This window comes from Erithacus rubecula, assembly GCF_903797595.1.
Source record: "Erithacus rubecula genome assembly, chromosome: 9".
NCBI classification, from domain to species: domain Eukaryota; kingdom Metazoa; phylum Chordata; class Aves; order Passeriformes; family Muscicapidae; genus Erithacus; species Erithacus rubecula.
The window spans coordinates 22,789,548-22,809,845 of NC_136660.1; the positions used below are offsets into that span (position 1 = coordinate 22,789,548).

At 50.4% G+C, this 20,298-nt stretch overlaps 2 protein-coding genes across 7 annotated transcripts in view; one reads left to right on the forward strand and one right to left on the reverse strand.

Moving 5' to 3' along the window:
- The window catches only part of ARL3 (ARF like GTPase 3), a 26,722-nt gene extending 13,959 nt beyond the window's left edge, over positions 1 to 12,763 (reverse strand). The window contains exons 1-3 of one of the 2 annotated variants that reach the window (XM_079312935.1): positions 12,630 to 12,763; positions 2,353 to 2,496; positions 1,124 to 1,240 (exon numbers count right to left, since the gene is read on the reverse strand). In XM_079312935.1, the coding sequence (XP_079169061.1) occupies positions 1,124 to 1,240; positions 2,353 to 2,496; positions 12,630 to 12,632 (264 nt within the window). In that variant the 5' untranslated portion in view covers positions 12,633 to 12,763. Of the gene's footprint in view, positions 1 to 1,123; positions 1,241 to 2,352; positions 2,497 to 12,620 lie in introns of both variants that reach the window. The other variant, XM_079312934.1, reaches the window with a different exon arrangement.
- SFXN2 (sideroflexin 2) lies at positions 12,760 to 19,880 on the forward strand. Of its 5 annotated transcripts, none has more exons than XM_079312931.1 (12): positions 12,760 to 12,835; positions 14,017 to 14,189; positions 14,492 to 14,662; positions 15,562 to 15,660; positions 15,812 to 15,887; positions 15,964 to 16,049; positions 16,709 to 16,769; positions 16,841 to 16,907; positions 17,441 to 17,490; positions 17,778 to 17,827; positions 18,068 to 18,115; positions 18,498 to 19,878. In XM_079312931.1, the coding sequence occupies exons 2-12, from the start codon at positions 14,029 to 14,031 to the stop codon at positions 18,595 to 18,597; spliced, it is 969 nt and encodes a 322-aa protein (XP_079169057.1). In that variant the 5' UTR covers positions 12,760 to 12,835; positions 14,017 to 14,028; the 3' UTR covers positions 18,598 to 19,878. The 5 variants fall into 5 exon arrangements, with proteins under 5 accessions (XP_079169057.1, XP_079169056.1, XP_079169058.1 ...); XM_079312930.1 differs by having other exon boundaries at positions 12,831 to 12,880; XM_079312932.1 differs by lacking the exon at positions 12,760 to 12,835 and adding an exon at positions 12,862 to 13,030.
- Positions 19,881 to 20,298: the final 418 nt, after the last annotated feature.

Consider the following 20,298-nt stretch of genomic DNA (forward strand, 5'->3'; position numbering starts at 1 on the left):
AAATCTCACAGCTCCTCTCTGCAAAAGCAAACAACTGGGTTTATGCAGTGGTGGCTGTTCTTGAATTTTAGATTCCAAATAAAGGCTCAAAAATGAAGATTGGCAAAAGAGAGTATCAAGGGTTTATTAGTCGCATTTAAATAACAGCTTAATTTGAACAATGTTTTCTAAGCCTACAGGCACAGCCAGGCCTTTCAGCAACTGGACAGAAGCCTTGGTGAACAGTCCTATTCCTAGTTGCACTGATCCTTCCGTGCAAGTACACGAAGCTCCCGACACATCACTGAGTGTGTGTGTGACAGGAGGGGGGAATGGCATCTTTCTGAGAGATGTTCCCACTTTCCCATGGGAGCCTGCAGACCTTGGCTTTTCTCTGTTCCCACAGGCAATATTGCTTGGGGCAGAGAGAGGCCTGCAGCCCCCAGTCTGCCTTCATCCTGGCATATGTGGCTGCATGCTAGAGGTGATTTTTGAAACTATCCAAGACAGCACCTGGAGGGTCCCAGGGCAATGTGCTCTGGCATGGAAAAACAAAGGTCCTGCACTGTAAATGTAATTGTGGTCATCTGTAGCTAATTGTAAGGTAATTACAGCTAAGTAGTCAAAACCATTAAAAGAGCAAAAGAAAAGACAAGGGGTCTTTCTGTCCCTCAGTCAGAAGCTTTCCTACCTGATGATAGACAGAGCATTTAATTCTTATGCCTCAGTTTCCTCACCTATAAAACAAGGGTACCATACTGACCTGCCTCTACACATGATGCTCAAGTCACTAATGCCCATGACAGGCCTTCAGAGTCTCCAGTGAAAGGAGCTATAGATGGGTAAAGTACACGTTATTAAAGTTCTTTCATTTGAAAGAGACTGAGATGAGAGGAAAGGAACTGGCTATAAACAGCACCATCCTGTGAAAGTAAAAACATGCAACTGAATGATTTCTGCAAACATAACTGTATTTTTCTTACTGCACTCAACCAATCTTGCCATTTAGCTCAGAATAACTCCTGTTACAATGGCAATGGTGTTGCTGAGGGCTGGGACATTACATTACTTGTTTCTGAATTTCTGGCTGAGATCTTGGAAAGCTATTGCATGAACACAGCATTCAGCTGCAGCCAATACTCACAAGGATATCAGTGTTTTCAAAATAGTTCCTCCAGTATGGTCTGATCTTCCTCTGTCCACCTATGTCCCAGACATTCAGTTTGAAGCCTTGAGACTGTACACTTTTGATGTTGAAGCCCTGGAAAGAGCAGAAACAAAGCCACATAGAGCATCAACCTGAATGGCTGGAGCATGTTTGTAGCCAGACATTAACACCTTATATATCCCATGCCTGCAACGTGCATTGAGATGGGCTGGGCAGCCACAGAGATGGATCAGCTGTGGGAGAGACACCAGCATAAGCAGCCACTAAGCCATCAGTTTATCAGTGTTCTTAGGTCAAGGGTTGATGCTGTCATGGCTATGGAGACATATGATGCAGTTAGTGCCCTGAGAGGGCTCAGCAGGGTGGGTGCAGGAAGAGGTGAGAGAGCTGCAGATAAGGAGAAAACAAGGGCACTGTGAGAAGCAGGATTGAGCTTGTGAAAGCTGAGTAGACAGTCACAACTAATACGAAGCCAGAGGTCTCAGCTCAATTCGACACGACACAGCTAATGCTGGGCTTAAAAGAGCAACAGCTGCACGTCTGAAGGGTCCATTTCATCAATTAGGGCACCAACTGAAAGTGCATTCAAGTAGAAAAACAGGATGTGGCGTGGGCTGGCAATGTGCTGCCACACCACCCAGGGACCAAGGCTTGGAATTAGGGTGCCAGGGCTCAGAGCTTTTGGGAGGCAGCTACAGGATGGGGGGAAGCATCTCCCATAGCTCTCTAGCAACCTCCTCTGGAGCAATGCTGCAGTGCTTCTGATGGGAACCATCACTCTCCTCCAGCCTCAAAGCTCAAAAAAAGGTCATGAGAGATATTAGGGAGAAGCACTGGTACATGCAGAACCCTGGCTGGGTGAAAGATGCAAAGAGACAAGGGTTTGTCCAGTGCTGCAGCATCCACTCTACATGTCCCCTATTTGGCAAGGACAACAGGAACAAAATCTCATCCATGAAATCCTAGCTCAAAAGTCTTTTGTAGAACTCCACAGCACTCATCCACTTTTGCACTACCTGACTGATCTGGCCTGAAGTTCCCTGGCTTCTTCAGGAAGCCTCTTAGGCAGAAAATAAACAAACTTGATGCACCAGGCTCCAGTTGCTCCCCCTTTTACCGAAAGACTCTGACGAATCATTAGTGCTTTGTGTAACATGGCAGGTGGGACGACAGTAAACCCCTCAAGAAGGAAAGGCCTCCCTCACCTGTGTTGGGGTGATGTGGCTGATGTCCTCTGATGCCAGCTGTTTCAGGAGTGTGGTCTTGCCTGCATTATCCAGTCCCAAGAGGAGGATTCTCACCTCCTGGTCTGGGGTGCTTTTTAGTTTGCGTAGGATTGACAGTAAACCCTAAATGCATAAGAGAGACCACAGCTGTTATTTCCCCAACTCTCACCCCCCATTATGTCATGTCCTCCTCCCTTGAAATAGATTCTATCTGGTAGTGGGTCCCAAGACACTCTGAATACATTTCTGCAGTCCCTATTCCCATGTTGTTTCCTATTCCTCCCTTTGCCCCTATTTTCTTCCATCTGAAGAAGTATCAGCAGTATCAGCAAGGTCTCAGACAGCACAAATGTCACGCAGTGGGGTGCCCTGCTGGCTGCACTGCTCTTGTCACACAGCTGTTTGGCATTCTCTGTGCCAGGAGACAGTGCCTATGTGCAGCAGCTGCAGACCAAGTCTTTGCAAGCTCTTCATTATCTTTATCAGAGGGAAAGCTCCATTAATTTGATCTGGCTCCTAGGTAACTGCAGGTTACTATGTACCTGACATTGGTTCTTCTCATAGTAACTCCCTGGTCATCCTAAACCCCATTTATCTGTCTAAAACATGCTGAACCCACGGGGCACATGAAGTTCTGATTCTCAGGATGTAGCACTTAACAACTGTCTCAGATCACCACACATCCTCGCTAAGAAAAGCACAGTGGATTCCAGTCATTAACCAAGCTCAGCTCTCTGAGCTGACAGTATCACTCAGGATTAGGAAACAGAATATGCAGGTCAACTCATTTACAACCATGCACCTTACAGCAGCACACCCAAGCTTCTGTCAGTGCCACCAGACAGAGACCAGCACCTCTCTAAAATGGCTGGAAAAATACTCCGGATTCTGGCATGTAACCAAGAGATGCAAATCACTGCACTTCCACCTGCCTCTCACAGCCCAGCCCACCCCACAGGAGAAGGACAGTTGCAGCCAAGGGGACAGGAGCAGGCTGTGACACCAAGAATGCCTGGGTGTCTCTTTTGGGCATGCTGCCACACTGTTCTGCAGCCCCTGCATGTCAGGGACCCCTCCTAAGAGCCCAAGCAGCACACATCACACTGAGACCCTGCCTGCAGACACAAATTGCATTTGCTACTAATTCACCTGAGAAAATCCAGGAAAGAAATACACCTACAGCCCCTTCTGAAGCCTTCAGCATTCCTGTTCTGTCTCTTCCAGAATATCCCTTTGTTGAAGCCCACTAAGACCAACATCCAGGAAAAAAGTTCAAATATCAGCAGAAACCTGAGCCCATGGGGCCCATATCTCAAGCCTTTTTGTTCTCCCGATAGCAAAATGGAGACAACATTTCTTGTCGACCTGCAAGGGTGTAATCAGCTAAATGTCTTGAAGTGTTTTGTTGCTATGAGGAACTAAACCCTCTAAATATTCCTGCTGAGAGCCAAGGACTATTTGAGCCTGGAAGGCTGCTCCCGATCCCCTCCAGATCGCAGCAATCAGAAACTTGTCCTCAAGATAAAGAGCTGCATGTCACAGTACAACTGTCACTGCTGCAACACGTCCCCCATCTCCAGCAATGTCCTTCTGCCCACTCGGGGAGAGCCCAACCTCAGCCACGGCTTCCAACTGCTCATCTCACTCCCAGGTGGGAGTGCTTTGGAAAGGACTCAGCACTACAGGTTGTGATGCTAAAGCAAAAGTAACGCTCAGAGATTGAAATGCATGTGACATCTGATCCACTCCTGTAAGCATTTTTGATTTCAGAGTCATTTATTTGGTTTCTGTTAAATTATCAGCTACAGCGCAAAATACATGTGCAATGTGTAAGAAACAGGGAGGAGAGAAGGAACTTAGTAACTGGTTTGAAAGGTATCTGTAGAAAGCTACAGGATTGCCACTGTTGCTGTGCTTTTAAAAAGCACTGTGGAAAGCTGAAGTTCAGGAATTCAGAGTTTGTGCAAGCTGCAAAACTGCAGTCTTACTGCCCAATAAGGCTCAAGGTATCACCTATTTCATAGGTGATAGGCAGGTAAAAAACTGTGAATCCAGGTCCTGCTCAAGAGCTGTGGATTAGAAATGGGCTCTGCCTGGCAGAGAGTGCCATGCCTGCTCAGTACAGGCACAGGCACAGTAAATCCCCAAACAGCTTTTAGTTGAAGTGAGGAGGTCTGTAACACCACATGCTGGGCCCTTAGGGCCAGATGCTCACAGCTGGCTCTTACCCATAGGCCCATGGCTAATGAATTTGAAGGGCTGTGTTCAGTGCAGCCAGTCACTGCAAGCCCTGCCAGCCCAACAGCTCATCTCCCTGGCCACAGTGCCCAGCTCATGTTCTGCCCTGATGATGGTCTGCACTTCCACACATCTGAGGGAAGACAAAATGAACAGCAGCAAAAATACCTCTAATGGTTACTTGTTTATATGCATGCCCTAAGTGCCCTTGACATCATTAAAAAGTACAAGTTTTAACTGCATGACTAGCAACACATTTTCTTTTCACCTGCCATCAAATTTACAGTTGTGTTTGTTGGCTTGTAAATCTGTGGGTTTCAGCTCAGTGTGGACAGACTCCACAAGAGCAGGAACTCTAAAATTCACACATTCTCCTTCTTTTCTAGAGTAACACTGAATTTCCCATTCTTATGGGCCTGACCCAAAACCAGTGTACATCAGCCAAAGCACTATTGCCGACTTTGGAGAGCTCTGAATCAGGCCCTATTATTTTAGTTTATTGCTCACAGTTAAAAAAAGAAGCTGTTGAAATGCTAATCCTATTCACAGCTCCACTTGCTAAGAGGAGAACAGTGTATCCCAGAGCAGATCAGGATTAGGTGCCTTTATATTTCAGAATTCAACTCCAAAATACTGAGCGCAAAGAAATGTATTACAAAGTATTGCTTATCTACCACGGAGCAATTCTCAAGGGTCGGAAAGAGGAACAGTTGTAAATGTTAATAGAGCTTCTCCCATTGTAGATGGATGCTATTTCTGGGCTAGTATGACAGCCTATGAGAAAACGATCAGCATCGTTCCATATTCTACTCAAGTGACACTGCTGCATGGCTGATCACAGGATTATCGCAGGGAGCCAATAGAAGAGAAGATATATATAGAAATAAAAGTATTCTCTAAGGTATAAAGTAAGCTGATTTAAGAGGCTGGAAGACAAGCAAGCCAACATAGAGAAGTGGACTTTATTTCAATAGCTGCCAGTGGAGGTTACATGGTCTGTATATACAACTTACATCAAGAGACAAATAATAGTATTGGTTCCTGTGACTGTTACTATTTTGTAAACAGTATTTAAAACTTAAATCCAGCATTCACCCTGTAGTTAGTAAAGATTTAAAACTAAGGAAAGCCATGCCCAGATGGGTTTCTCATTCTTTTCTTTTTAATTTTTTTTTTTTTAATTTGCCTTATGAGCACACTGGCTAGAAAGACAGAAGGCATTTCCTGACAGCTTAGTAGACTGGAAAAAATAACTCAGCAGAGTTCCCTGCTGCATGCCACCACTATGTGGGACAAGCAGCCCCTGTTGAACATACACTGATGGACAAGCACTCCTCTACTGGCAAATACAATGCTGAAACTAACCTACTGAGGAGAGTCAGAAAGCAATGCCTTATTATTGATGGGAGATGTCAGGTAGAAAACCATGAAATGGGAAGATCTGATGCATAAAGGATGCACAGAAGCAACAGAGGAGGAGCAGATTTTTGAAGCAGGGCAGGTAACGTCTCATGCTGGGACTTAGCCAGTAGCAAGAAGGGAGTATTCCCAGGACACCTGCATGGCAGCCAGGCCAGGGGCACTCGCTCACTGGAGTGGTCCAGGGTGAGAAGCAGGACAAGTCTTGAGCAGGCCAGGGTAGACATGAGCTGGCTGAGGAGCTGCAGAGACGCCTCACAGGAGTGTAAGGGCAGCGTGTCAGCTGCACAAAACTAAGCAGACTGCGGCATCTGTAACAGAGAAGGGAACTGCAGATGCTGCTCAGATAATGAACAGCACAGCATGGCAGCATGTGCAGCCTTTGGAGAAGGGCAGCCAGACAGAGCAACCTCAAGGCTGGGCACAGTCAGCCAGCAACCATTTCTTGGTCACCTCTGGGTTAAGCAAACTGTCTTGTATCAGATTGGCTTGTTTAAAAACATCTTTGTCCTTGGTGGAGAGGGTTTTCTTTACAAGCACCATGAGGAGACAGACTGATGGGGTCAGCAGCGAGGAGACTGTATTTTCCAGACAGTGAGCGGGGACATACAGTAAGAAAAAGAGACTCCTGACAATTACTATGAAATCAGAGTGGGGCATTAAATTCAGAGACACAACTAAATGGGTAAGAGCACTCATAAACACATCGAGCATGAAAGCAAAGCTAACCACCTTATTAACATCCTTCAGAAAACAGGGATGTGTGGTTTTATGAAAGTATATTATTGCTAGGTTTAAAATACCTACCAAATTATCAAAGGACTTTCAATTATAGCTGCATGCAGTAATCCTATTCTTTCTTTCTTTCTCAAAAAAAAAAAAGAATCCTACATATATAAAAATACAGTGACATTTATAGTCCTAGCTAAGAGTTTTGTGGGTTTATTCAGTTTTAAATCCATGCTGTATATGGGTCTCTTGAACTAGTTGATGCATGTAACTACATCCTGTACCACAGAAGCCACTGAAAGGAAGATTCACTTCATAGGCCAAAGCAAAAATTGGTTTGGGACAAACAGAGCATTGAGATAATCTGTTTAAATATTGTATCAGATTGGCAGTATAAAGCCATAATGAAAGAACAATTTTCCCTTGTACTGAGGGCTGGATACACAGGGCATGGATAAAAAGCGTGGCCCACAAGCTGCTGCAAAGCACGGTTGATTCTTATTAGGAAAGAGAAGTAAATGTATTCTGTTTAACTTTATTAGCCACAAGGCTCAGATAATGAATTTAAAATAAAACCACCCTCAGTCACCACCAATTGCTTATCTATTAGATGTGGATATTTAGGTAGAATCAATTCACTTCATCAAGATGCAATAGTCTCAAAGCTCAGCAGCTCAGTCTGCTATTATGACCACATCTCCCCCATCTCTACAGCCCTGCAGAGATGCCCTCTTCCTCACTACTGCAACCACAAATCACTTGTCTTTGCCCTCAAGACTCATCTCAGCCAAGCACATTTGCCATTGAGATCACAGCTTGGGTCTCCCCACAGCTCCCCAGCACTGCTGAACTCTGTTCTCAAACTTCTGTGACTTTCCTACAACCGTGGGAGAAACTTCACAAAATACTAATAAAACCAGCCCATGTTTCTTCTGCTAATTCCTTCTCTGCCACACCTACAATCCTTGATGAGGTTTAGGCAGCAAACATGTCAAGCTCAAACCTGTCTTAGATTCTACTTATTCATATCAGTTGGTTATCTCTCACCCCAGACAGACCATATTTCCATGGCATGGGGGCATCTTCGTGCTCTGCCTGCACAGCTCCAAGCACAGCTCTGGGCACCAATTCATTCACTTTCAATTAAACAATATGGTAGCAGTCCACTATTTTTGAAGAGTAAGTTAAAGATAGAGGGTACACGTGACGATATCAGAAAGTCACACAGGAGGAGATGACACAGGGAAGGACGAGGGGCTTAGCTGAGCCAAATATCCTGCCTTGCACAGTGGATATATGAGGCTACATTTGTCATCCAGGGTGCAATCCTGAACACATAGAGCTGGAGGAGGGGAGTCTTTCCTGACAACTGCACTGATTAGCTGGTGCCCTGAAGAATGACGTCTGATTACCTTTATCTTCGGTTGCAGAACTGCAAATGTCACTAATGGTCATAAAATCATCCAGTCTTTTTCAAAATACAACCGAAGTAAATTAATCTATTGAGCACAGTTTATTCAATACTTCTTACTCTGGCAAAACTCCCAAAAAATCATTTGCTTGCTGCATGTCTCCACCATATGGTGTCATTCAATGCAGACTTTTTTCCTGCATTGAAATCCAAAATTTAATGGAGTCAAGTCACCTACAGAGTTTTTCCAGCTCAAACCTACTAATGTAGTTTTCTGTCAAAGAGGTCACACAGCACTTTCCAGTTTGATACATAAACCAATACCAGCATGAATCCTCCTTTCATAATTAAAATCAAACTCCTCTGGTTTCAGCAGGTTTGAAAGAAGTATTTTGCCCTGTGCAGAGAAGAGTCAATGCCCAGCACTGGACAATGTCAGCAGTCTCTGTCTGGTTTCAGAACTTCAAAGTCTTGGCCAGTGACTGGTATACTCTCATATCTGCAGATGATGTCTCGTATCAACCTTTCAGCAATCAGTAAAATAAAACAAAAAACATGACATTGAACTGTACTGAAAACTAAAGTAGTGAAACACTTATAATCCTTGAAAGCATTTTTATGGGGTCATTTTAATTACACCTTACTGCCAAGATGCAAGGGACAAAGGAAAGAATTTCTAGGTATGAGGTACACCTAGAGCAGGCAAGACATAGATGCTGGTTTTCCTAGAAACATAAGCTCAAGACCAGGAAAAAGATGCCTGCCTATGCATTTAGCTATGCTGGTATTTTATCCTCTTCACCAGATGTGCCTTATGTCAGCTAGACACTCTGTGACTCAGTTTCCTCAACTATAAAACAGGGCCACACTTTGACAAATCTGGTTTTGACACAATGATGTCATTTTCAATCAATGGTTTTAGAAAAACACTGGCCATCCTCTGGCCCCAGCATCTATCAATAACATACCACGTCTCTTGGTAAAGATTGTTATTACAGTGACAAGGAAGCCACAAGCTGTGCTTCACACAGCATTTCCTAAACTTTGGAAAGCAGCTTATCCTTTCATGTAGCAGCCTCCCTTCGCCCTTGCCATGTGCCCACTGCAGATGCTGCTTAACGGTGCCAAAGACTTCAGCACTACACATCCCTCATGCTTTGCTGTTTTATGGCTCATCCTTCCCTCCATGCTCCAATTGTGACCTTCCACCACCCCTGCCCCACAGCTGTGAGAAATGCTGGTATGCTCTGCAGAAGAAGACACTTCCCCTCTGTACTTAACTCACTTGGATGTACACTGAAAAAATTTAAACCTCAGCATTAACGCTCTTATCACTGGAGTTGGAGCAAGCAATCGGGAGGGGAGTTTAAGCACTTCCCAGTGAAATCAGGACATGGCAGGAACGTGCTCACAGGCAGCTACCACGGCTCAGATGACATGCAGTAAATTATTACATCAAGCTGTCTGGATGATTTCTGACTGCTGACCCACACCCCCAGGCTGCCATAGCTGCTTTGGATATATTTGCTGCTGTTTCAGAATTTCTACCACAAATGATTATTCTGTTTTAGTGGAAGTTGAGAATCTAAAGAGATAGTGCATTGCTCTCCAGTCCTCTGCCCAGTCCAGCCAGCACACCAGGCACCCCAAACTGCCACCCACCCTGCCTGAGAGGCTATAATTCAAAAAACAATTCCAAGAAATGGAAAACAGACAAAGAAGCTGTAAAATGCTGTATCAAATAACATGAACACTGGAGAACACCCAGTCCACCCTCTCCACACACAAAGAGCCAGGATAAGAGCAGGCAGATCCCAGGCTACACCAGCTTATCAGAACATCACAAGGCAAGAGCAGATCTGGCAGCTGCAAGCCAAATGTGTCCCACAAAGCACTGCACTGCTGGAGGCAGCTGCCCTCATCTTTACAGCAGATGTCCATCCTGTGATGGCTTTGGTGCCTAGTGTGACATGCCCCATCACCAACTCATCTAAAGTAGAGCAGATCTCACAGGCTTAATCTCAGCCTGCCCTGTGGCCCAGCAGGTAGGAATGCAGCCTGAATTAACCCAGCGAAGATAAGAACCTGCCTTTGGTGCTCCTGCTTACATCTTCTCCCATGCATGCATCCCTCTACTTGTAGGAACCCAACTTGTGTCCACAGAGCTCCTGGACAAAATAAGGCTTTGCCCTTAAGCTCCTTCCCCATTGCTATTTCCTTCTGCTTGTTCTCTCTCTTCATGCAGCATTCCCATGAAAGGCTCCACATCCACGGCAGCTGTCTCACCACCCTCATCCATAGTTCCAACACCTCCTTCCTCACTGCACTTTGCCAGCATATCACTTGTCTCACCCCAGCTACACTGGCATATAAACCCAAATTGTTTCCAACACCTTGATTTCTCTGGTCCATCACTTAATCTTCCTCCAACCTCAATTTAGACTGCACTACATCCTCACCACCTCACCAGTTTCCCAGCATTGGCCTCTACCCAAGACACCCAGTTTTTTCCTTCAATACGTGCTGCTGCTTCTGAAACAATTTCTTTCTCTCTTCTAACACTTATTTTCTCCCTGGGATCTTCCTTTCTCTCATCAACATAAAAAACTCCACTTCCAGTATTTCCCACGGTTTATTCTTACTTATTCTTTTAAACCCAGACTGCCCCTCATCTTGCCAGCCCATGGCAGAAAACCTCAGAGCACATAACATCCCAGCAAACTAGCCAGCCAAACATTGACTGGGTTTTCCCACTGACTCACTCACCAGTGGGGTCCATCCCACCCAACTGGCAGTTTTCTTTCAGTCTCTGAGCACTTTGTCCTGGCCATCTCTGAATACCTAACCCCTTAATCCAGTCTCTCTCTGCCATGATTGAATTCCCCTTCAAAGACTATGAATCAAAACCCAGCCCTTCCACTTCAGCAAGCTCTCTTCTAGCTCCCTCAATTCGTATGGCCAGGATTCAAGTCCTAGGGTGGCCTCCTCCCACCTTGGCTGTGTTGTCCAGTGCCCCTTTAGAATCACAGCTGCTCCCAGATTCCTCACAAGCAATCTCTGAACACTGCTTTCCATCCTTGCCAGGCTCTTCCATTGCTCCTTCTCTCCTCAGTCCACTGCCATCCTGATCCCCAGCCCTCCCAAGCACCCACCCCTCCATCACACCTTCCACACCTGGACTGAACCAACTCCAGGCATGCTGATTCCATCTCAACAAAGACTCCCCCACAGCACCCTTGAGCCTCCCAGCCTCTGTTTAGACCTGATTCACAGAATCACAAAATCAATTAGATTGGAAAAGACATCTGATATTACCAAGTCCAACCTATGACCAAACACTTAGATGTCAACTAGAACATGGCACCAAGTGCCATGTCCAATCTTTCCAATCCTTCCCTAAACAACTCCAGGGATGGTGATTCCACCATGTCCCTGAGCAATCCTTTACAATGTTTAATCACCCTTTCTGTGAAGAAATTATTCCTAACGCCCAGTCTGAGCCTCCCCTAGCACTGCTCGAGGCTATTTCCTCCTATCCTGTCACCTGTGAGAAGAGGCTGATTCTCATCTGTCTACAAACTCCTTTCAGGTAGCTGGAGAGTGATAAGACCACCCCTGAGTTTCCTCTTCTTCAGACTACACAATCCCAGCTCACTCATCCACCCCTCACAGGACTTGTGCTCCAGGTCCTTCACCAGTTCTGCTGCCTTTTTTGGGACTCAACCCCCTTTTTTGTGTCCCCCATAACATGCATATACTACCAGGGCCCCAACCCCAGCCAGAGTCTTCCATGGCTGGAGGCCCCAAACTTTGCCTGATCTCATCCCTTTGTATGGGTGCCCAAACCTGCAGAGCCCCAGGTCCCCGGGCCTGACTGGACAGCCCAGCTGGGCACTCAGACCCCAGGCTGGCCGGATCCCTGGTGGGTGTCACACAATCACAGGATGGATCAGGCTTCAAGTGACCACAGTCAGTCATCTGTTCCAGCCTCCCGCTCAGGCAGGCTCATCCCTGAGCACATGGCACAGGGTCGTGTCCAGATGGTTCTGGAATATCTCCAGTCAGGGAGACTCCACAAACTCTCTGGGCAATCTGTTACAGCGTGTGGCCACCCGCACAGCAAAGTTCTTTCTCGGATTCAGGCGGAATTTCCTGTGCATCAGCTTCTCCCCGTTGCCCCCTTCCTACTGCCCGACAGCACCGAGCAGAGCCTGGCTCGGTCCTCCTGGTTCCATCGCCTTGGAACCCCCTCTCATGGCCCAAGGCCTGCCCGTGCCTGCCATGAGCCCGGCTGGGCCCAACAGACCCTCCGGCCCCCATCTCCCCACGCTCCGCGGGGGGACCATCCGCGGCCTCATGCGCCCCTGGCCCCGCTGGCTCTGGCCCCCGCCCGCCCCGCCCCGCTGGCCCCGGCCCCGCTGGCCCCGGCCCCGGCCCCGCTCGCCCCCACCTCGCTCACCATCCTCGGCGCGGCCCGGGGTTACCATGGGCAACTGCGTCACACCCACCCCGCGCGCCGACGTGCCCACGCCGGGGGAGGAGCCAGCGCTGGCCCCGCCCACGAGCGGTGCATGCGCACGAGGGCGGCCCCGCCGGGCGGGTGGGCGCGGCCGCTCGCGGCGCTGTGGTTGGCTGAGGGCGGGCACGCGCTGGAGCGCGGGGCGGGTGAGCGACACGCGGCGGGAGGCGGGAGAGGGACCGGGACCGCAGGTGGGGACGCGGCGGGACGGGCAGGGCGGCGGCGGCGGCAGCGGCGGCAGCGGCAGCGGCAGGGCTGTGCCGTGCCGGGCTGTGTCAGGCTGTGTCAGGCCGTGTCGGCCCATGCCGAGCCGACTAAGCCGTGACCGAGCCGCGCTGGAGGTGTGCCGGCGGCTGTGCCATGCCGGGCCGAGCCTGGGGTGTGCCCAGCTGTGCTGTGCCTTACAGGGAAGGGCAAGGAAATCGGTGAAGGGTCTGGAACTCAAGTTTTATGAGGAGTGACTGAGGGAGCTGGGGGTGTTTAACCTGGAGAAAAGGCTCAGGAGGACTTTATGAGTCTGTAGCCAGGTGGGAGTGGGCCTCCTCTCTCAGGAAACCGGTGACAGGACGAGAGGATATAGTCTGAGGCTGTGCCAGGGGAGCTTCAGGTTGGACATTAGTAAGAATTTCTTGACAGATGCTGGAAAGGACTGGCGAGGGAAGTGGTGATGGAATCTCAGTCCCTGGAGGTGTTTAAGGAAAAAACGAACATGGCACTTGGTACCATGCTGTAGTTGACATGGTGGTGTTTGGTCATAGGTTGGACTCAGATAATCTCAAATGAAGTATTTTCCCACTTAATTAATTCTGTGATTCTGTGCTGTGCAACAGTGGGAATGTGGTCAGCACCCCAGGGAGCACACAGGGCAAAGCCATGGCAGTGCAGAGCAGCATTAGAGGGATGTGCAGGATGGTGCCATTGGGGGCACAGCACAATGTGGGGGTGCTGTGCTCTGCGCACTCGGGGGCTGCAGAGTAGTGCCCCTGCCTGCAGGGCAGTCTTGTGGAGTGTTGAGCTGGCCTCTACAGTGCTGTGCAGCACCATACCACCCCAAGGAGGGGGTGCCAGGTGCTGTGGGGTGCAGCACAAGTGGGGCAACCTCAGGCAAGCAGGGTGACGTGTGAAGGAGCAGCCTGACTGCAGTGTTCTGCCAGCAGCAGGAGTGCAGGGGCCTCCTGGGCTCAGGGCTGCTGAAAGTCCAGTGTCCTGTTAAACATAAACCTGCTATGGCTCTCACCCAGCGGATTGCTCCTGTGGCTGTGGCAAGTGCACACTCAACGAGCAAGCAAGGCAGGATCCTCCTGAGCAGCCTTTTCCCCCTGCCCAGACCTAAGCCAAGATGGCCACAGTTTCACTTGGCTTCAACATCGACTCCCCGCGCTGGGACCAGAGCACCTTTGTGGGGCGCCTGAAGCACTTCTTCAACATCACTGACCCTCGGACAGTGCTGGTGCCAGAGGAGGAGCTGGACCAGGCCAAGGCCCTGGTGGAGGGCTGCAGGTGAGGGCCAGGGGTACAGATGGGGCAGGTGCCATCCCTGTGTTCATGGCCATTCCAACTACTGTGCAGTGTTGCCCAGGGATGGAGGCAGTCATTCTCAAGCAAGTATGCTATGATGTAATATCTGTTGGAGTTAATTTTGGGGATTTTCCCAAGCTTCTCCCAGGAGCCTCAAGTTGTGACATGCATCCTTCTGAGGAGATGTTTCCCCTGCTTTTCATGTGGTGCTGGAGCTCTGTGCCTTGGCAGTGGTGGGTGCTGCAGGTCTGTGCAGCTTCCCCTGATGGGCCTTGGGCTTGCAGGGCCGGGCTGGTGCCACCAGGAAGCAGCCAGGAGCAGCTGCTGTATGCCAAGAAGCTGTACGACTCAGCCTTCCACCCTGACAGCGGTGAGAAGATGAACCTCATTGGGAGGATGTCCTTCCAGGTGCCGGGGGGCATGGCCATCACTGGCTGCATGCTGCAGTTCTATCGGTGAGCTCCTGGGTACACCAGGTTGGGGACACAGCCCTGACAGCCCTTAGCCCCTCTCGAGGTCCCCAGTGGCCAGAGCACAGCAAGTTTGCCTCCTCTGGGGCTGGGTGCTGCCCAATGCATGCCCATGGCTGCTATGCTTGCCTGTGTCCTGTGGTCAAACCCAGTGTCTCTGGGCTCTGTCCCCAGCACCCAGCCTGTGGTATCACACATTCCCCTGGTCCCTGGCATGGCTGGAGATGGTCTCACTTCACCCTCAGCTCAGCTGAGCTCTTCCCAGAGCCCCTGTAATGATTAATAGAATCAAGTCCTACTTGGCTCCTGCTTTTGGTCTGCGGCCCATAGCAGTCTTTGGAACTGAGGACCAAATGTGCCCCTAGGCCAGGCTGCTTCAGCATCCCCAGCCCTTGCTGACAGCTCCTTGCATTTCCCTCCACCTCCCTGCATTCCAAAGTGTGCTTGGAACCACATCTCTCTATCTTCCTGTCCCACATTAGTGTCCCTGAGACACCAGTAGAAACCCAGGCATGCTTGTTCCCCAGAGCCACTTCTGTCCCCATGTGTCCCCTCCTTGCTGCTTGCTTTGACAAAGGCTTATCTCAGCCCAGCAGAGGATGACTGCCACCCTGCTGAGAGCTGTGTCTCCCACCCCTGCCCAAGTGCCTTGCAGGACTGTGTCCCCCTTCCTATGTTCCCCAGGGCAACCAGAACTCTTGGGGTCATTTCCCAGCTCTGCCACTGGCTTGTCACTTTGCCACAGTTCCTCAGTTTCCCTTTGGAGACACCATGATGAGTGGATTGCAGGCATCTTGGCTGTCTCCCTTCCCAGCCTGGCCATGGGCATAGGCCAGGTGTCCCTGGCAGCCCTCAGGTGCTCTCTCAGTCCCTTCCCTCCGCAGGACAGTGCCTGCTGTGGTTTTCTGGCAGTGGGTGAACCAGTCATTCAATGCCTTTGTCAACTACACCAACCGCAACGCTGCCTCCCCCATCTCTCTGAGGTGAGTGGGCCCCACAGGATGGAGGGTGTCCATTTGAAGCACCCCTGGATGCCCTGTAAAAAACCTTATGCTGTGTCTTGGGCACAGAAGGAATAGGGCTGAGTCAGAGTTGGTGATTCTGTTGTCTCCCTTCCTTGAAATCACTGTCCAGGCAAATCGGGGTGGCTTATGTCACAGCCACTGGTGCAGCCCTGGCCACCGCAGTGGGACTCAACCTCTACACCAAGGTATGCCAGGCCAGGGCAGCTGGGGCAGCTGGGCACACCCTGCTCTCCTGTGCTGATGCCAGTCTGTTTCCCACAGCGAGCCCCCCCCTTGCTGGCCCGCTGGGTCCCCTTTGCAGCTGTGGCTGCTGCCAACTGTGTCAATATCCCCATGATGCGGCAACAGTAAGTGTCACATGTGGCTGGGGCGCTCAGGACCCAGCTCCCTCCAAAGGCAAGCTGGTGGCAGCTGAGATCCTGGGCTGCCTGACCTCCCTGCCTTGGATTCCCATCCTGGGAGCTGGAGGGAGGTGAACTGGGGTCTGTGCATTTGCAGTGCTGTGTCTGTGGTGGAGGGTGCTGGGTGGGATGGCTCAGCCTCTACCTAGAGCAGGAGGGGGATTTTCAGCTGAGGATAGCTGTTCTGGAATCTGTGCTGGAAGATCCCTCAAACCCAAAGATCTCTTTCATGTCATGGGAGAACCCCAGTCCGTGGTGTCCTGATGCTGGGACATTCCAGTTGGGGTCCTTGTAGTGACCTATGGCTGGAGTTCGGGGTTCCCCACAAGTCACAGCATAAGGAGCTCGAGTGCTGAGTGAGGGACTGCCCTGGCTCAGCTGTGTACCCCAGGCAGTGTCTGTCTCTAGCACAGCCAGATCCTGCATGAGCTGTGCCCTGAAGATGGCAGCATCGGCTGGGCTGGGGACTGCAGTGCCCTGGGGTGCTGGAGCCCTGTGCCCCGGGGGCATCCGGGGCTGCTGGCATAGAGCACTCCCCTGGCACCCCCTCACCCCGTTGCTGTGTCCTCATTCTTTCTCCACTCATGGCTGCCTATCCCCTTCAGGGAGATCATCAATGGGATCACAGTGACAGATGAGAACAACAACGAGCTCGGCCGCTCCAGGGTGAGTCTGAGGATGGAGATACGGGTTGGGGCACGGTACTGCCAGGGCTCACCTGCTGATTTTGCTTGCAGAGGGCAGCAGTGAAGGGCATCTCGCAGGTTGTGGTCTCCAGGATCACCATGGCAGCACCAGGCATGAGTGAGTGTGGGGCAGGAGGGTGTGCAACTGAACTGGGGACTCTCCAGGACCCACCACCTTACCTTCCCCTCCTTCAGTTTTCTTCATTAAGAGGGAGGATGGTCCTGCATCCCAGATGGCATTTGCTCTCCTCATCCAGCCATTCCCATCAGAGGCCCCCAAGCCCCCTCCATGCCAAACCACAGCCCAGGAGACAGGGGGTGCTCCTATGGCAGTTTGGCCCCACAAGGATGCATCTTGTGCTCTCTGGCCCTAGCCCCTCACCCTGCAGCCCTCTGCTCCTGAGACCTTTGACATGCTGCAAGCCCAGAAGGAAGCACAGGAGCATGAGAAGCACAGACCATGCTGCCTGAGTGATGGATGTGTGGGGGTCTTGTGTCAGGTCCTTGGTGTCTGCAAACACCCAGTAGCCCCCAGCATAAATAGCTGCTGCCATGGTCTCCAGGTGGGTGGTCCTGCTGGGGCAGCCCTGCAGGCTGGCTAGCAGGATAGCTGTTCTGGGATCTGGGCTGACCTTTGCTCTCTGTGCCTAGTTATTTTGCCCATCATCATGGAGCGGCTGGAGAAATTCACCTTCATGCAGGTGAGTGCATGTTTCTCCTGCCAGTGGGTTCTGTGGTGCCCCAGCCCTGCTTTCCAGCTGCTGCTATGCTGGAGATCAAATGGAGAGTTGCAGAGCCCATCTTGCTTTGCTCCCTACTTCAGTCATTGATACACCAATTCCTCTCAAGTGACATGGGGAAGCTATGGGAGGGTGGAAGGGTTTGGGTGTTGGGCATTCAGTCCTACTGAGGGGAGAAGTCTGCCCACTCTGTGAGTGGGTCTTGTCACAACAAGGCCAGGGACTCATTTCTGGTTGTTCTCTTACAGCGCATCCGGGTTCTCCATGGACCTCTGCAGGTGCTGCTCTGCGGGGGCTTGTAAGTGTCTCACTGCTCAATCCCCTGTGAGTGCCTGGAGTGTGGCTCCAAAGGGATGCTGGAAAAAATACCTCTTTCTCAGAGGAGATTGCAAAGCTGCCTGTCTTTCAGCTTGGGCTTTCCCCAGTTATTGGGAGTCATGGGGTGTGAGCAGAACCTTTTGGGCTGAAATCCCCATGGCTGGAGGGCAAACAGGCTGGGATCCCCAAAACTAAAGCTCTGCTCTTCTCTGTCCCACAGCCTCCTGTTCATGGTGCCAGCAGCCTGCGCCCTCTTCCCCCAGCGATGGTACCTGTTCCACTGCTTCCTTCTGCCTGGGATCTTGGGAGCCTTTCTCCTCTAGTTCTCTGCCCATCCCAGGAGAAGCATGATGGGCACTGGCCCTTCAACCCAAGGCAGTGCCTGCCTGTACACGCTGGTGTCCAGGGCAGCAGGAGAGCATCTGCCTCCCCTGCTCTGTGAGCTCTGTGCTGGGAGCAGCAGGACACCCAGCTCCATGGGCAGCTCTCTGCCTTCCAGCACCGGGAGGGAAGGGTGGTGAGTCTTGCCATGAGCCTGCAAGATCTTTGAGACTGCAGAGGTCTCAAATGGCAGTGAGGAGGAAGGGTGGCTTGACTGCTGGATGGGGAGGAGGATGATGGCTCTCAGTGTGTATCCCCTCTCTCCACAGCTCCCTTGCACTGGCTGACCTTGAGCCAGAGCTGCGTGACAGTATCATGGCCAAGCATGGAGACAAAGTGCCGTATGTCTATTTTAACAAAGGACTATGAATGGAGACTACCTCAGGAGCCATGGCACCCCTGCCTCCACCAATCCCACATCCCCTGAGCAGAGGCACAACCCAGCCCAGTCCAGCCCAGATCTGCTCCCCCACCCAGCACTTTCTCTGCAGCCTTCTTCCACTGTAGAATCAGGATCTGACTCTGTGTGTGTCCAGCTTGCAGCACTTTGGCTTGTCCTGAGCCATCCCCATCTGCTGCTGGTCATGTCCCAGCTTTCCCATATCCCTCTTGCCCTGAGGGATGCTGGTGCTTTCTGTGCCTTCCTTTGGCCCAGACTCTCTGGGCCTCATTGGGTTTGGCCCCATGAGGCATGAGGCTCTCTCCCTTGGGGCTCAGAGCACAGTTCTACCTCCAAAAGCAGATATCCTGCCACTGTACCAGCAACCAAACCACATTCCTGCCTTAAACCACCACAGTAGCCTCTTCACAAGAGCTGGATCATGTCTTGGCAGGTGTGAAGGGACCTGTTCTCTCTGCACCATGAGAGTGACCATCCCAAAGTCTAGAGACCAATGCTTGGACTATGCATTCCTTGCTTTCAGGTTCTATTCACTCTATGATTGCCACAATCCAGGAAAGAAATACCTAATTGTTTTTAGCTCTAATTTTTTCATTGCTCTGAGTGCTGTCACTCTTGTCCTAAATCTCTGGTTCCCACAGTACAATCATGAAATTGCAGCTTTAGGGGACAATTGTCTCTGTTTTGACTTGGAGAAGAAGACATAGAATCACAGAATTGCTAGGGTTGGAAGGACCTCTGGAGGTCATCTATTCCAGCACCCCTCTGCTGAGGCAGGTTACACAGAAATGTATCCAGGTGAGTTTTGAGTATCGCCAGAGAAAGAAACTCCACAACCTGCCCTGAGCAGCCTGTTCCTGTGCCTTGCCACCCTCAATGTAAAGAATTTCTTCCTCATGTTGAGGTGGAACTTCATGTGGTTTACTTTATGGCCATTGCTCCTTGTCCTGTCACTGGGCACCCTGAAAAGAGCCTGGCACCATGCCCTTAGCACCTGCCTTTGAGATATTCACATGCATTGATGAGATCCCTCTGAGTCTTCAGACTGAACAGGCCTGCCTCTCACAGTCTCTCCTCATAAGAGATGCTCCAAATCCCTCATCATCTTTGTGGCCTTCACTGAACATTCTCCAGTAGCTCCTCTCTTTCTTGCCACACAGCTATCAAGGCATTAACTCAGGCTCTGAATAGCAGAACTGCAAACAACAGAGGAAGGTTGAAAAATACATGTGGTGATTTTTAAAAAACAGCTGTGAGTTGTGCTTCGGGCTGATTTCTGTGTCTGGTTCTCTGGGCTGGGCTGGTACATGGGTCTGTGGTTCTTGTGCTTGCTTTGGAAGGGAAAGGTGTGGGCTTTGTGGTGAGCAAAGGGGGCCAGGAGAAGGAGGAAGACTGTAATGGGTTTCATGAGCTCTGAAAAGCTTGGGTATTAAATGGCAACCTTCCCCAGGAGGTTCTTGGGGCTGCAAAGTCCCATGGCAAGTGACAAAAGGTGATTGTGCTGTGCTCAGTGACACTCATCCTCTTGTGGGGCCTTGGAGGATGACACTGGGTTACCCTTCCTACAACCATGGATGCTGTTTATCTTCATGGCCAGGCAGAGTTGCATGATGCTATCTTGGGTCTGCCATGAGGCCTCTCCCACCCCAAAGGAGAGCAGCTTGAGTGTG

What these genes read in the sequence shown, in the direction of transcription:
- SFXN2 (XM_079312931.1), top strand. Translation starts at nt 14,029, where the DNA reads ATGGCCACAGTTTCACTTGGCTTCAACATCGACTCCCCGCGCTGGGAC. An exon ending in GACTCAACCTCTACACCAAG is followed by an intron (nt 15,888 to 15,963) that starts GTATGCCAGGCC and finishes TGTTTCCCACAG; the next exon opens with CGAGCCCCCCCCTTGCTGGC. An exon ending in GCCCTCTTCCCCCAGCGATG is followed by an intron (nt 18,116 to 18,497) that starts GTACCTGTTCCA and finishes CTCTCTCCACAG; the next exon opens with CTCCCTTGCACTGGCTGACC.